This window comes from Sphaeramia orbicularis, chromosome 4, assembly GCF_902148855.1.
Source record: "Sphaeramia orbicularis chromosome 4, fSphaOr1.1, whole genome shotgun sequence".
Classification (NCBI taxonomy): Eukaryota; Metazoa; Chordata; class Actinopteri; order Kurtiformes; family Apogonidae; genus Sphaeramia; species Sphaeramia orbicularis.
The window spans coordinates 6,867,625-6,881,725 of record NC_043960.1 but is presented as its reverse complement, the minus strand read 5'-3'; the positions used below and the strand labels follow the sequence as shown (position 1 = coordinate 6,881,725).

The 14,101-nt window shown below is 36.3% G+C and overlaps 1 protein-coding gene across 1 annotated transcript; it reads right to left on the bottom strand.

Moving 5' to 3' along the window:
• Positions 1 to 3,898: 3,898 nt before the first annotated feature.
• LOC115417697 (DET1- and DDB1-associated protein 1) lies at positions 3,899 to 12,989 on the bottom strand. The gene is made up of 5 exons (XM_030131723.1): positions 12,637 to 12,989; positions 10,073 to 10,153; positions 9,040 to 9,091; positions 8,781 to 8,842; positions 3,899 to 5,803 (listed from the first exon to the last, which is right to left on the bottom strand). Exons 1-5 carry the CDS (start codon positions 12,643 to 12,645, stop codon positions 5,699 to 5,701), a joined length of 309 nt encoding a protein of 102 aa, XP_029987583.1. The 5' UTR covers positions 12,646 to 12,989; the 3' UTR covers positions 3,899 to 5,698.
• Positions 12,990 to 14,101: the final 1,112 nt, after the last annotated feature.

The window sequence follows — 14,101 nt, the reverse complement described above, 5'->3', positions numbered from 1 at the left end:
TGAATAATAACGTTTTTTGTATTCTATGTAGTCATTCATTTGCATTTACTTACACGTCATTAAACTAGATTCAGATTTGTAATTAGTAACTGTGTTTCCTTATGCCGGCTGGGCAGATGTTTCCGTCTGCTGCTTCTGCTTCTACGTGTAAAATGTCAAAGTTGGATGTAATGTGATACGAAAGTGCAGCTTTTAGCGATTCTGTCGGACCAAGTGAAGGATGACAAAACGCACTGTTCCGTCTGTGCTGTTACATACTGTTCCTTACTTTTTTAGTCCATCTCTTCACGCCATCATAACCCTTGGCAACCAGCTGCTTGTGGAAAAAAATGTTGAAAAAATTGAACCTGACAGAAGAGAATAATTAACGCAATCAGATAGATCTTTAGTAAAATATAATTAGAACCTAGGATAATTAATAGTCTGTCCATGGATGAAAGTTTAGCCTGTAGACGTATCATTTTCTACCTTCTGCGGGGTAGCATACAGGATGAGTTCTCTGTACATGTTGATAACACTGGGTTACAAAAAAATGTTTTTTGCAAGTTGTCTAGGTTTTTTCAGCTGAATTAGGACCATTTTGCACCGCTAAATCCAAAAATGACATCTGTTTTTCTCAATCAGGTCAGGGTTTTTTTTGCTAATTTGATTTTGAAAAATTTGATCTTCTCACAAAATTGATTACATTTTTGTGACTTTACCAGTTGATTTTTTATATAGTTCTCACCCAAAATAGGTTTTAAGAGAAAAAAAATCATTTTCTAACAGGATGTATTTATTATTTATTATGTATTCACCGCAGATGTAGCATAATACGTCAGGCTTATTTTTGCAAGATCTTCTAGTCGAAGCTTTTTCATTCACCTGTAATATTAAAAAAAACAATCATAAATTGGCAAAAGTAAAATCTTAATCTTAATCTTAAACTGAATTTATTCGAACCTGTTCTTTGTGTCTTTTTCTTTTGTCTCAGATTACACTGGTCAACAACAAATTTATTGTTTAAGTTTTTTGAGCTGATTTAGGATCATTTTGGTGTGCTGAATCCAAAAATCACATTAATTTTGCTCAATCAGGTCAACTTTCTGAACTATGCTACATATTGGCTTTTTAACATTTTTGCTTACATTTATGGGCATTTTCACATCATATGATACAAAATTCTTTCATATTTCTTGCAATAAACGAGTTCTGAAGAATTAACTTTTGCCAATTTATGATTGTTTTTTTTAATATTACAGGTGAATGAAATGGCTTCGACTAGAAGATCTTGCAAAAATAAGCCTGACGTATTCTGCTACATCTGCGGTGAATATATAATAAATAATAAATACATCCTGTCAGAAAATGATTTTTTTTCTCTTAAAACCTATGTTGGGTGAGAACTATATAAAAAAATCAACTGATAAAGTCACAAAAATGTAATCAATTTTGTGAGAAGATCAAATTTTTCAAAATCAAATTAGCAAAAAAACCTGACCTGATTGAGAAAAACAGATGTCATTTTTGGATTTAGCGGTGCAAAATGGTCCTAATTCAGTTGAAAAAACCTAGACAACTTGCAAAAAACATTTTTTTGTAACCCAGTGTAATCAGTGGATGATAGTGAGCCATCACACAAACAGAACATCCTGATACGTGTCTGTGACATAACATCTCCCTCTATTGGTGGTTTAAGGAATTAGGAACAGTTGTGATTATATACATGTATATCTATCTATCTATATAAACTTTTAATGTGTTGTGCTCTTAATTTATTGTTCTTTTATTGTTCTATTTGCATGTTTTTATTGTGATGTTTTGCTACCTGCCTTGGCACGACGAATGTAAATTAACATTTTCTCTATTATCTGACATATTTACAGCTGGTATTGGTCAATACAGATTTTCATTAATCTGCACTCCACCTATCAAATAAATAAATAAATAACATTGAAGCCCTGTGAGCTGACTGAAGTCTGAGGACAGATGTAACTGAGCTCAACGGGTAAGGAGTGATTTATTTTGAGAATTATTGATAGTAAATTTGAATATAAAACGTCCTCAGGTGATTACACTGGGTTACAAAAAAATGTTTTTTGCAAGTTGTCTAGGTTTTTTCAACTGAATTAGGACCATTTTGCACCGCTAAATCCAAAAATGACATCTGTTTTTCTCAATCAGGTCAGGTTTTTTTGCTAATTTGATTTTGAAAAATTTGATCTTCTCACAAAATTGATTACATTTTTGTGACTTTATCAGCTGATTTTTTATATAGTTCTCACTCAAAATAGGTTTTAAGAGAAAAAAAATCATTTTCTAACAGGATTCCTGTTAGGTACAATGGTGTATTCACCGCAGATGTAGCAGAATACGTCAGGCTAATTTTTGCAAGATCTTCTAGTCGAAGCCATTTCATTCACCTGTAATATTAAAAAAAACAATCATAAATTGGTAAAAGTAAAATCTTCAGAACTTGTTTATTGCAAGAAATATGAAAGAATTTTGTATCATATGGTGTGAAAATGCCCATAAATGTAAGCAAAAATGTTAAAAAGCCAATATGTAGCAGAGTTCAGAAAATTGACCTGATTGAGCAAAATTAATGATTTTTGGATTCAGCACACCAAAATTATCCTAAATCAGCTCAAAAAACTTAAACAATAAATTTGTTGTTGACCAGTGTAATCTGAGACAAAAGAAAAAGACACAAAGAACAGGTTCGAATAAATTCAATTTAAGATTAAGATTTTACTTTTGCCAATTTATGATTGTTTTTTTTAATATTACAGGTGAATGAAATGGCTTCGACTAGAAGATCTTGCAAAAATAAGCCTGACGTAAAAAAAAACAAAACTTAAACAATAAATTTGTTGTTGACCAGTGTTATAGCAGAGGAATTATGAACAGGACTGATCTGAGAATTTAGTGATTATTTTGACACGGTATTATTTTATGTAATGACCTACTTATCCAACATCTTATGCTTTTGAAACTTCCATTAGAAGATGAATTAACTGAACTGAAATAGTACCTAAAATATCTGTCTGTGTAATTATATAATCCCATAAGGGTGCAATTTAAAGGCTCAGATTTAAGAGGATTTAAAGAGAAACAGCAAAAATTAAATAAATAAATGACAATAAAACATCATCCATAGGTTGATATTTTTGATTTACTGATACTGATCAGAGCAGTGTCTGAAGTGAGTTAAATGAAAGTAGTTTTTTTTTTATGTAAAAACTAATTTCTGTGCAATACAATGATAGTGTCGGTTCTTCTGAGGAAAAAAATAAGCATAAAAGTTCAAGAATAAGCTTTGAACTTTATAGATGTCATGAGTTCATGCTTATTTTAAGTACTCAAATAAAGACTTTACTAAAAAAATTATACTACTCAACCATTTTTTTTTTTTTTTTTACGAGTTTGGGACAATTGATTGGTGGAAACATATGAGAAACTTTGCTCCTGCGGTCAGGGGAAACAATTCTGAGCGTGGATACGTACCTTGGCAGAACACTGGCATATCCACCTGCACCGTCTCTGGGACCAGTTCCAGACAGTGACGACCACAGCAGCAGAGACCACTGGTACCTACAACAGGTCTGGGCATCTCAGAACCATTAGAAATGATCTGGGTCAGGAAGGACCCAGGGCCTGATACCCTCCACTGGTTTGGTCATCTGTGATATTGATGGAGCTTATGCTGAATAGATTGTTTCTATTAATAATACATCAAATAAAAATGAGTTGGGGACAAATTGTTTCTTATTTTATTAAATCTTAAAATGGTCCTGGAAAATTTCTCAAAATTCTGGTGGCGTGTTTTGTTTTGAAGGCTTCAAGGTCTTCTTTGGAAACGCTTTAACCGAAACTCCATGGATTCCGTATAGTTATTAAAGTACCACACGACAAAAGCCCAGTTTCAGTCGAGTTTTATTTCAGCAAAGCTAAAAGGAATATATCTGTTCTAACACACATGAGATGGGGCAAGGCTTCGGGTGTTGTAAAACAGTCTGAGCAGAAGCATAAACATGGTTTTACGCTCCAGGAACAGACAGGTTATTACACTGTAGGTAGGAAGATGTCCGACCACACTGTCAACCAACATCGCAGCATTGATCGAGAGAAGGACAGGAAGGACGACAGGCTCTGATGAGGCTCCGCGGGGCAGTGATAAGAACATTTAAAAAAGCTTTATTCAGTGTCAAGTGTATGAAACCAATACAAACTGAATCGGAGGAACAAGGCAGGATGGCGTCTGCACGTCGCTGTGCATGCTCATTGTGCATTCTATGGCTGAAAATATAATCGCCCTCTGAACCCCCCTGTGTTCATCTACGCCAGCTCTGCACGGAGAGCCACACAAGCCGTCACATTACAGGATCATCAGTACGACTATCCTGGGCCCTGAGCCGGGGGAGCAAAAGGGTCCGAACCATGATGTCAGGTTATAAGGCCTCTAAGTCTAACACCGTCCACAGTCACACAACAGAAAACCACCACCCCGGGAACACAATACCCAGCTGTGAAACATCGACATGCAAGGCAAGATAACATCCACTGGGCACCGGGGCTTTTCTCTTAACTTCGACAAGGGTTATTGTTGTTGTCTACTGTATCCATGGGCTTTTTTTTTTTCTTTGTTTTTTTTTTTATTTTTTTTACAAAAAGGCAGACACAAAGCTATTTAATCAGATAAACCAATTCTGGTACTGGCAATTATTTACACTTCATGTATTCTTTTTCCCTTTTCCAGATATCATATACATATGTTTCTTCAAAACCCGTGTTATCAAGTTGTGCAACTTAAAACCCCAAGGTCACAATTCACAGATCCATATTTACGCTTGTTCTCATCCTTGGACTTTTACGTAGTTGACGGAACAGCTAAACCTCAGAGCCAGTCCAGGTAATTCGCCAGAAGGTGGTGCTAGATGTAAAAAATACTTCTCAGATTCACCGATACAACATCGATCCTATAAGCACAAGTCCCAGAATAAAATGGAGATATGCATATTCACCATAAATACACATCTAAGGGGATTTCTGGAAGAGTTGCTTCTACTTTGTGCTGTTCTTCACAGTGCATCCTTGGTTCTGTTGATTCGAACAGTGTGGAGAAATGTTGCAATGCCCCTATGTGGTTGCAGAGTGGGCAGTGAAACCGAGAGGGTGGGCACTGTGGCTGGCAGGAAGCTCATTGCCGTACATAAACAATAATAGTTATAATAAAATTAAAACGGTAACAAATGTTATCAAATCGGGACAGACTCTCCGGGTGACAGAAGGCTACAGGAGTCATGTACCAGGATGAGACTCTTTAAGGGTAGTGTCTGACTTCATCTGTCAAGTCCGTCGCTGATCTTACATCTATTCCGCCACTTAATTAAACTATTCATTCACACCCCACACACACAGAACAACACACAGTACACACACTCACAGCTCAGCATGCGTACAAACATATACATATATACCAGCCCACACAGGGAATGGCCAAGACTGAAACAAGAACCACCAGGATGACGTTCCCTCCCTGATTAAACCTGTCAGAAATCGGACATTTATCTGAAATAGACTTTGAAGTCAACGGTTTTTGGACAGGTACAGAATGACCAGATGTTTTTGTTCAGGTGGGGCTATCCTTTCTGCTCTTTGTCTAATTTGGCAACGCCCTATATGCGCAAACACACACACATATCAAACACACACACACTTATGAGTCCTCGTTCATCTCTTGACTATCTGTCCTGGCGATTTTCCTTGGCGGTGCCGGACTGTCGCCCTCACCTTGTTCCTGTTCCCTTTTCTTTGCTGCATTCTGTTAAATGGAAAAGATTAGACTGAAGTCAGTAATATCACAGGAATCAGTTTCACAGACTCAAGGACAGCTTTCACGAATATTAATATTAACACGAGACTAATAAAACCCAGAGTTAATGATAAGTAAAATTAAATTTAGCAGTGAAACAATCTGATTTGTACGGAAGAGGATTAGGGCCACTGGGAAAATAAAAAGGTCCGATATATGTTTTTTATTGTAATTCTGTGAAAAAAGTCAGAATTTGACATTAATCTCAGAATTCTGACTTTTTCCTCAGAATTCTGTTTTAATTTTGTTTTTTTTATTATTGTTCTGAGATTGAAGTCAGAATTCTGAGAAAAAAAAAGCCTGAATTCTGACTTTTTTCTCAGAATTCTGACTTTTTTCCTCAGAATTCTGACTTTTATCCCAGAATTCTGACTTTTTTCCCCACAAAATTCTGACTTTAATCTCAGAATTCTGACTTGAATCTCAGAATTCTGACTTGAATCTCAAAATAATAATATAAAAATATATACTGGACTTTAATTTTATCTTTTTTTTTTCCAGTGGCCCTAATCCTCTTACGTATATTTGCTAACGGAAATACAGTAAAATTAATGAAAAACTTAACAGAAAAGTTCAAATTATGCTAAAGGGTGATAGCGAACAAAATAAGACACAATGTAGGACCACATCATTTGAATCTGATGTAACTGTCTTACATCCTGCTTTTTGCTTCTGTATAAAAACTACAATTCAACAAACATCAAATTTCTAGAAAACATCAATCATTTTCTAAAATATAAAAACTGCGATCTGTAATTTGTTCCTATGCACCGTTCTGTCACTAACAGAAGCCCTTGTGGTTACATTTGCCTCTGGAGCCTGACGGTTTCTCATGCGACGTCGCCTGAAGGCTCACATTCAAAAGTGTTTCTGCCCTCGGCCTTTACACCATGAAATTTACCACAGACCCCCTGAACATTTTCACATGATGCACTGCAGACGATGAAAGCGCTAAATACTTTACATTTTTGCATTGAAAATAATAGGTTTTTAACCAATAGATAACTGACTCATCCTTGCCAAGTCCAAGCATGATCCTCTCTCCTGGTACTTATTAAACTGATCATGATGGAATCTTACAGTGCAGTATTATCTGTATATTTTATCATCTTGTTCAGTCTTAGATTCTTTCCTATTTTTCCTGAGTGTGTTGAACTCATCATTACATAAATCGGTTAATATTGAAGTAATTCCCAGTAATGCAATAGTAATTAGTAATTCCTAATGCAATAACAGAACTGAATAACTCCTTAAAAAGACTGTAAATAAGTCACATTTTAATTTGATGTAAGTGTTGTTGCTTTTCATTGTTGTTGCTGTTGTGGATTTCTATTTTGTTCTATCTCAGATTCTGAAAGAATGTCAAGGTTCTACCATGTTGTATTTTAATGGCTCATGTTGATCTCTCCTGAATATTCTGGTCCCTGTGGCCTTGGACTTGAAACAACCATGGACTACTACCCCCATTAAGACTGAGATGTGTGTGTGTGTGTGTGTGTATATATATATATATATATATATATATATATATATATATATATATATACATACACACACACACACACACACACACACACACACACATATATTTCTGTTAAATAATGATTTGTTACAATGCACTGTATGGCTACACACATGAAATCTAAATAAAAAGAAGTTCAAAAAAACAAAAGACTGTAATGTGTTAGATGGATATGTGTGGTGGGGTGTATGTGGTTGTGAGGATGGGTTTGTGTTATGTCATGTGTTTGGAGTTGATTTTTCTTTTGTTGTCGCTGTATGAAAATGTGAAGGCAATTTCCTGTGAAGGACAAATACACATATCTACAGTTGCGGAAAAAATTATTAGACCACCAAAAGTCATCAAAAGCAATGGTTATGGAATCCAGTCCAAACCCCTGTGTGTGTCGTGACTAAAACAGACAGAAAAGAAAACATGGAATGTCTAAAAGCACTGTTTTTGTCAGTACAGCGCCATAGATATTGACATAAGAACTTAAGTGATTTTGGTTATTATCAAGAAAACATGGAAAATGGATAGATATTAGCTCTGAAATTAAACTACTATGAGCTATTTTTGTTGTTAGTATTATATTTGTCCAAACAAATGTACCTTTTGTTGTACCAGGCATTAAAATGAACAAGAAACTGAAGAAAACAAGGGGTGGTCTAATATTTTTTTCCACGACTAAATCTGTCAGACTACCTAATATTCAACAGAACATTGAAAACAACAGAAACTTCTCTTTGTACTTTTCAGTGAAATTAAGATTCAAGTGACTTAACAAATCACTGATTGTGTTTGTATTGTATTTTAGAAAAAGTCCCGACCATTTCTCGGAATGGAGTTGGTAAAAACTAAATTGAAATGAACCTCAAAAATGAAACGAAACTAAAATGAAACTAAAATTAAAAAAAACAAACTGACAGAAAAGTAATGACAAATTCAAAACTATAACAACTCAGGCAAGAGCTATGAAGTGACTTTACAAACAATTAAGAAATGAAAAGCAATCTCTCTGTAAGTCCTTCTTGTAGAACTTCCTCATTGATGTATCTGTTGTGAGCAATGTGTTGATTTATATACATATGAACGTGTACAGATGGGTGTAAGTATAAACTATGTACACAGACTGTGTAGGTATAGAAATGACAGGAAACTGAGAGCCATACGAGGGGGGAAGAGGGTGGGGGCTGGGATGGGAAAAGTTCATGAAATATTTTTGTTTTGTTTTGATTTTCTTTCTTTCTTTCTCTTCTGATGTTCAAAAATCATCCCTGTGTGGTGTATCTGTAAGTTTATACATTTATGTATGTTCCTATCTCACTGTAACGAACTGTAGAAGTTTGCTAAATACCATAAACATCGTGTAAAAGCTTCTGTAAAACCAAATCTTTACAAAAACAGGGAACTGCTTGTGCTCACCTTTTTGTCCCACTGCTGATGAAGGTAACGCAGGAGGATATTAGTTTTCTCTGTCACAATAACTGCAGCGAAAAGAAACAACCCTCATATTAGTTACCAAGGATATTCACATTTAATGAGTGATAAGGTCCCCCACGACCCTAGTGAGGATTAAGTGGTTTCAGAAGATGAACGAATGAAGATGATGAGTGATGAGGTCCGACTGTGGGTCTTGTTCAGAATAGTGTGTGGTTTAATGTGACTATTTGTCGGTACCTACTCTGTTCAGATGGGTATTCACGTGTCGGAAGGTACACAGAGGGCCTCCGATTCTGTGAAACACAACAGAGCAAGATTCACAATTATAAAATAATGTTTAATGTAATGTTTAATGTTTTAAAGAATTATCAAAACATTTTAGAAATGTCTGCATGATTCATCTTAACTCTTAAAGACCCAGTGCAACTTTTGTGACAGTTCCAAAATGACTGCTGAATCTCTCTATTTAACCTTTCTTAAGCAATTTACCACCATTTATTATAATATTACCCTCTGTATTTTGCATTTTTCAGCATAATAGAAAAGAATAGGATGCCTTTATTGTCATTATAGACATGTAAAATGAAATTTAAAAAGAGGCAATTCTCTTGTGGTGCATAGTGCAAAACAGTTTAAAAGTGCATATTTCAGAATAAAAAACAAACATGTCAACCAAACAAACAAACAGTAGAGATAAATATAGTGCACTTTGATCCTGGCTGAACACTAATGATATATGTTAAATATATATCATTATTTGAGGTATTGTCACTATAAAGCATGTATTTTCCAATTTTTAATTCACAGATCATGTAGCTGTTCATCACAACAGAGTAAATTCAAAGGTTATTATATCAAAACAGAGAATACAGAAGAAAATGTGACTATTTCAGCAACTATATCAATAACTGAATGTAAAATCCAGTGTGTTCATCCACTGTCACTGATCGAACCCCATGGGTTTTACTGGTTAATCAATGTTGCAGAAGATGACGGTGTTTCCATGGTAACTACGGAGCCTTTGAACGTCCACAGGGGTCATATCTGATGACCGTGAAAAGATGACAAACTGTATTTTACACCAATTTTTTAACATGTATAGCTATGATTAGTGGATCAATAATTATTAAACATTTTAGATTAGTAAGTACTTTTGGTTGGTGGTAGCTGTTTGGGTCTTTAAGGGTTAAGAAAGAAGCAAAGGTTTAGCATCTCACACATATAACAGTGGTCTGATTAATGACAATCTGTGGAAATAACATCAGACTACTTACAGATGCTTTACAAACAGAGTCTGCATGAAACCTGCTAAAGTTGCTCTTATTGTAGACGGGAAGTCCTTTCAAGAAATCAGCCTGTGGGAAGAGAGTGAGCGGTTGAGTTTATTTTGCTGCCGTTTGTTTGCCGAGTGTCTTTTCTCTGCAAATATTCTAAATATAAAGAAGAATCAGGCTGCTTTCCCACTACACGACAAACACTAAACAGGGGACAAAAAAAAAAAAAACACTGGTATAATTGAATGACAAAATATATCAAGAGCAGAAAAAAGTGTTCTTACTGTAGGTATTAATTTCATGTACAATAATAAAATACTTGCGCTTTACTTGATATGAGTAGTTTTATTTTAATCAATTTTATATGTCTACTACGCTGCTCTACATCTCAGAGCAGACCTGGGCATTGTACGGCCCAAAAGCTGACCCTGACTGGCCCACATGAGGTCACTGATAAATTAAAAGTCACTGCAAATATATATGATCACAACAGATATAACCAATATAACGGCAATGCTTTTATTTTGAGGATCTGCTAAATTAACGTTTTTTCGCAGGTACTTTCCATACTTGGCATAAGGCTAATGCACTGATTGGTTTGTTTGTCAGTTTCAGCCCATGAAGATGTCAGCTAACTCCAGAAAAAGAAAGACTGATTCAGAATGCAGAGATTTTAACAAGAAATAGACTTCTAAGTATTTCTTCACTGAAGTCAGAGGTAAAGAAAAAAACTAAGTACTGAGATATGCAAACAAACATAGCTGGATGCACTTATTGTTTTTCATGTAAAGTTAACGAGGAGGTGGTTTTACACATTTTCAAAAAGGTTTCTGTGAGTATTCATTAGTTATACTCCGCTCTGTGCTCCACATTTTCATTATTGTATTGTTTCATTTACTGTTTTTATAGACATACATATAGAGCAGAGCTGTGAGTGTATTGATTCGGCCCTCAACAACGGTCAAAGTTTCTCATGTGGCCCCATAAGAAAATTAATTGCCCACCCCCGTCTCAGAGACAAGTATCTCTACTATGTCTGTCTGACAGCGTTCATCTTTCAAACCATTCTGCTCCTGTGAAAACCCATGTACAAGGATGATGAGTTTGACTGTTTGTGATAAACTGAAGGGTAAAGTGTTCCTTTGAGGACTGAGAAATTCTCACTCTTCTTAAGCCAATAAACTCCATTAAAACCCTTGTGGATTTAAAGGAAAATACACAGGTATAAAGCTGAAATCTGGCCTGTTTTTCTGAGCTCATAAAAAGTAGAAACTTGCAGCAGCAAAACAAACTGCTGATGATCTCGTTATGAATGGCTATAGGTTTAATAAACATCATACATCAGGAAATGGGCAGGTAACATCGCTGCGGACCCCTCACACCCCGGTCACAACCTGTTTGAACATCTTCCCTCTGGCAGGTGATACAGAGCACTGTACGCCAAAACAGCTACACACAAGAACAGTTTTTCCCCCAGGCCATCACTCTGATGAACACTTCATGACCCACCCAGTGTCAATACCCCCCTGACTCCAATTCACCAACTCACAAACTTATATTTTGCACTCTTTGTAAAACTGTCTAATTTGCACTATACAAAAAACTGTATTTGCACTACAATAATTTATATATACATATATACACATAAACATACATTTTGACAGACTGTATTCCTGTACATATCCACTCACTGTATAAATACTTCAGCTTGCACTTTCTGTGCATATTACAATGTAAATCCCACTGTAAATAATATACACATATTTTTAATAGACCGGACCCACACACCCACTCACTGTGCAAGAACTCCAATTTGCACTCTGTACAAATCACACAGTAAATCCACTGTAAATCTCAACCCATTTTTGTCTCTGACTCTAGTGGACTGTTTGCCTATATTGTGTGTAGGTCCACATGTTGTCTGGGTTCATGTCAGAACTGTATGTCGTGAGCAACGTAAAACCTGAAGCCAAATTCCTTGAATGTGTTCACATACTTGGCAAATAAAGCTGATTCTGATATATGTGAGGGATCTGTTTAGTGTATGTCTAATTTTACTTTTCATATTATTTGTACCATTTGCTGAATGCATAACTGATTTTCAGTTTGGTATTAGTGATTTTCCTTAAAGATCTGAATACTTCCTCTGATATATTTCTATTACAAGTATTTTAATGGTGAAGTGTGATGACTGCACATATGTATTGGTTCTGTATATGACTGTAGACACATGATAACCGTAGAGTGAGTCAGTACTGGGCGTTCCCTCATCTGAGCAGCTCATTCATGCCGGTCGGCCCGCTGTCCATGTACCGTCCCCAGTGACCTCCCAACCGGAGGCGACGACATAACACTGAATGTGTAGCAAGTGGTAAATTAGCTGAGCGGCTCAAGGGACAAAAACGAAGCCGGTTGGCCTTGGTGAATGAATGCCAACAGGAGCAGGTGTGGCTAACTATCAGCTAACTATGGTCAGCTAACGTTAGCATGCCCTGTTCCCTCGGTGAAACGCACTGCAGCTTAAGATAACGTTAGTAGCTTTATGTCTTCGTGTACATACATACCTTCTCCATGATACTGGTAGAATTCTCCAACGTCGAACCGCCGACTCGTGAGACTTTCGCTTGTTGTCTGTGGAGCCGCTGGTGCTAGCTAGCAGGCAGGCAGGCAGTGGGTTACGATTAGCCGCTAGCTTACGAGCTCGTTAGCAGAGACAGCGGTCTTATTGGGTCCTTTTCCCAACAGAACGAAGCCTTTCACGCACAAGCTGATGTTTCCATTCTAAACCCCACTTTCCATTACAAATACGGGCTACACTCATAAAAAACAAGCCCAAGCTGTCATTGCATGAGTTAGCAGAGCTAGTTGCACAGGACTTCTTCCACTAGCATGATGGCTGGATGGTAGCGACGCTTCCTTGGCCACGCCTTTACCTTGCCGATTGGCTTGAGCGTCCCGTCACGTGGTTAGAGCTTTAGCAGAGAGCCAATCCTGAAGCAGAATATTCAGTCTGATCTCTTAGCCCCTCCCTGAAGCATTGACATGACACCCTCACACTTCCACATGAGTCCCATATAAACACATCCCCAGTCCCATCTGATTCTGTTCTGTTGTACATTTTTTACACCAGACATCAACCACAGTATCTCCCTAATAAACTTAACTGCGTAAAAAGAAATTCACACTATTCTATTCTATTCTATTCTACATCCAACACTATCTTCCAAATTACCTTATTTTTATAAAAGTGCTTTTAAAGAAGTCAAGAATCAACTCTCTGATCATTCTGTATTCTCCAATTCTATTCTATTCTATTCTATTCTGCATCCAACACTAGCTTCCAAATTAACTTCATTTTGTGAAACTGCTTTTAAAGAAGTCAAGAATCAACTTTCTGACCATTCTATTCTATTCTATTCTATTCTATTCTATTCTATTCTATATCTAACACAATCTTCCAAATTAACTTAATTTTATAAAACTGCTTTTAAAGAAGTCAAGAATCAAGTTTCTGGCCATTCTATACTCTCTATTCTATTCTATTCTATTCTATTCTATTCTATTCTATTCTATTCTATTCTATTCGCTTTGTCCTTAACTTGAACTTCAGCTGAACTTTAATCTGTTGTTGCTGGGCTGGTGTCTGTCCTCTCTCACTGGCACCTGCCTTCTTGGACTTCCTAAAAATAGTTACCTAGCAACAAAAGCCATGGCAACTGCAGCAGCCCCATCTCTGTGTGATACTGCAGAATCGGATGCTGATTAGATAGACTTTGCTGTTTTGGTTATGTCAGGAAATTTACATGAAATATAAGTTAAATTAAAATGTAAAATGAAACAGGGAGGGGATTGTTTTTTGCTTTGTGTTTCTCCCTCTATGTTGAATGTTAAAAAGAGCCGTTAAAGATGACCACGATTCAAAAAGTGAATCATGGTCAAATGATGAAAATGGTGTGAGAGAACAGACGTTAAGACAGTTCCTGGCCCTGACAGAAACTTTTCTGCAAAGTAACTGGTTCGTTCAAAACT

Coding starts and splice junctions, on each gene's coding strand:
- LOC115417697 (XM_030131723.1), bottom strand. Junction 8,843..9,039: donor TGAATACCCATCTGAACAGA/GTAGGTACCGAC, acceptor TTTTCGCTGCAG/TTATTGTGACAGAGAAAACT. Junction 5,804..8,780: donor ATCAGCAGTGGGACAAAAAG/GTGAGCACAAGC, acceptor TCCATTTAACAG/AATGCAGCAAAGAAAAGGGA.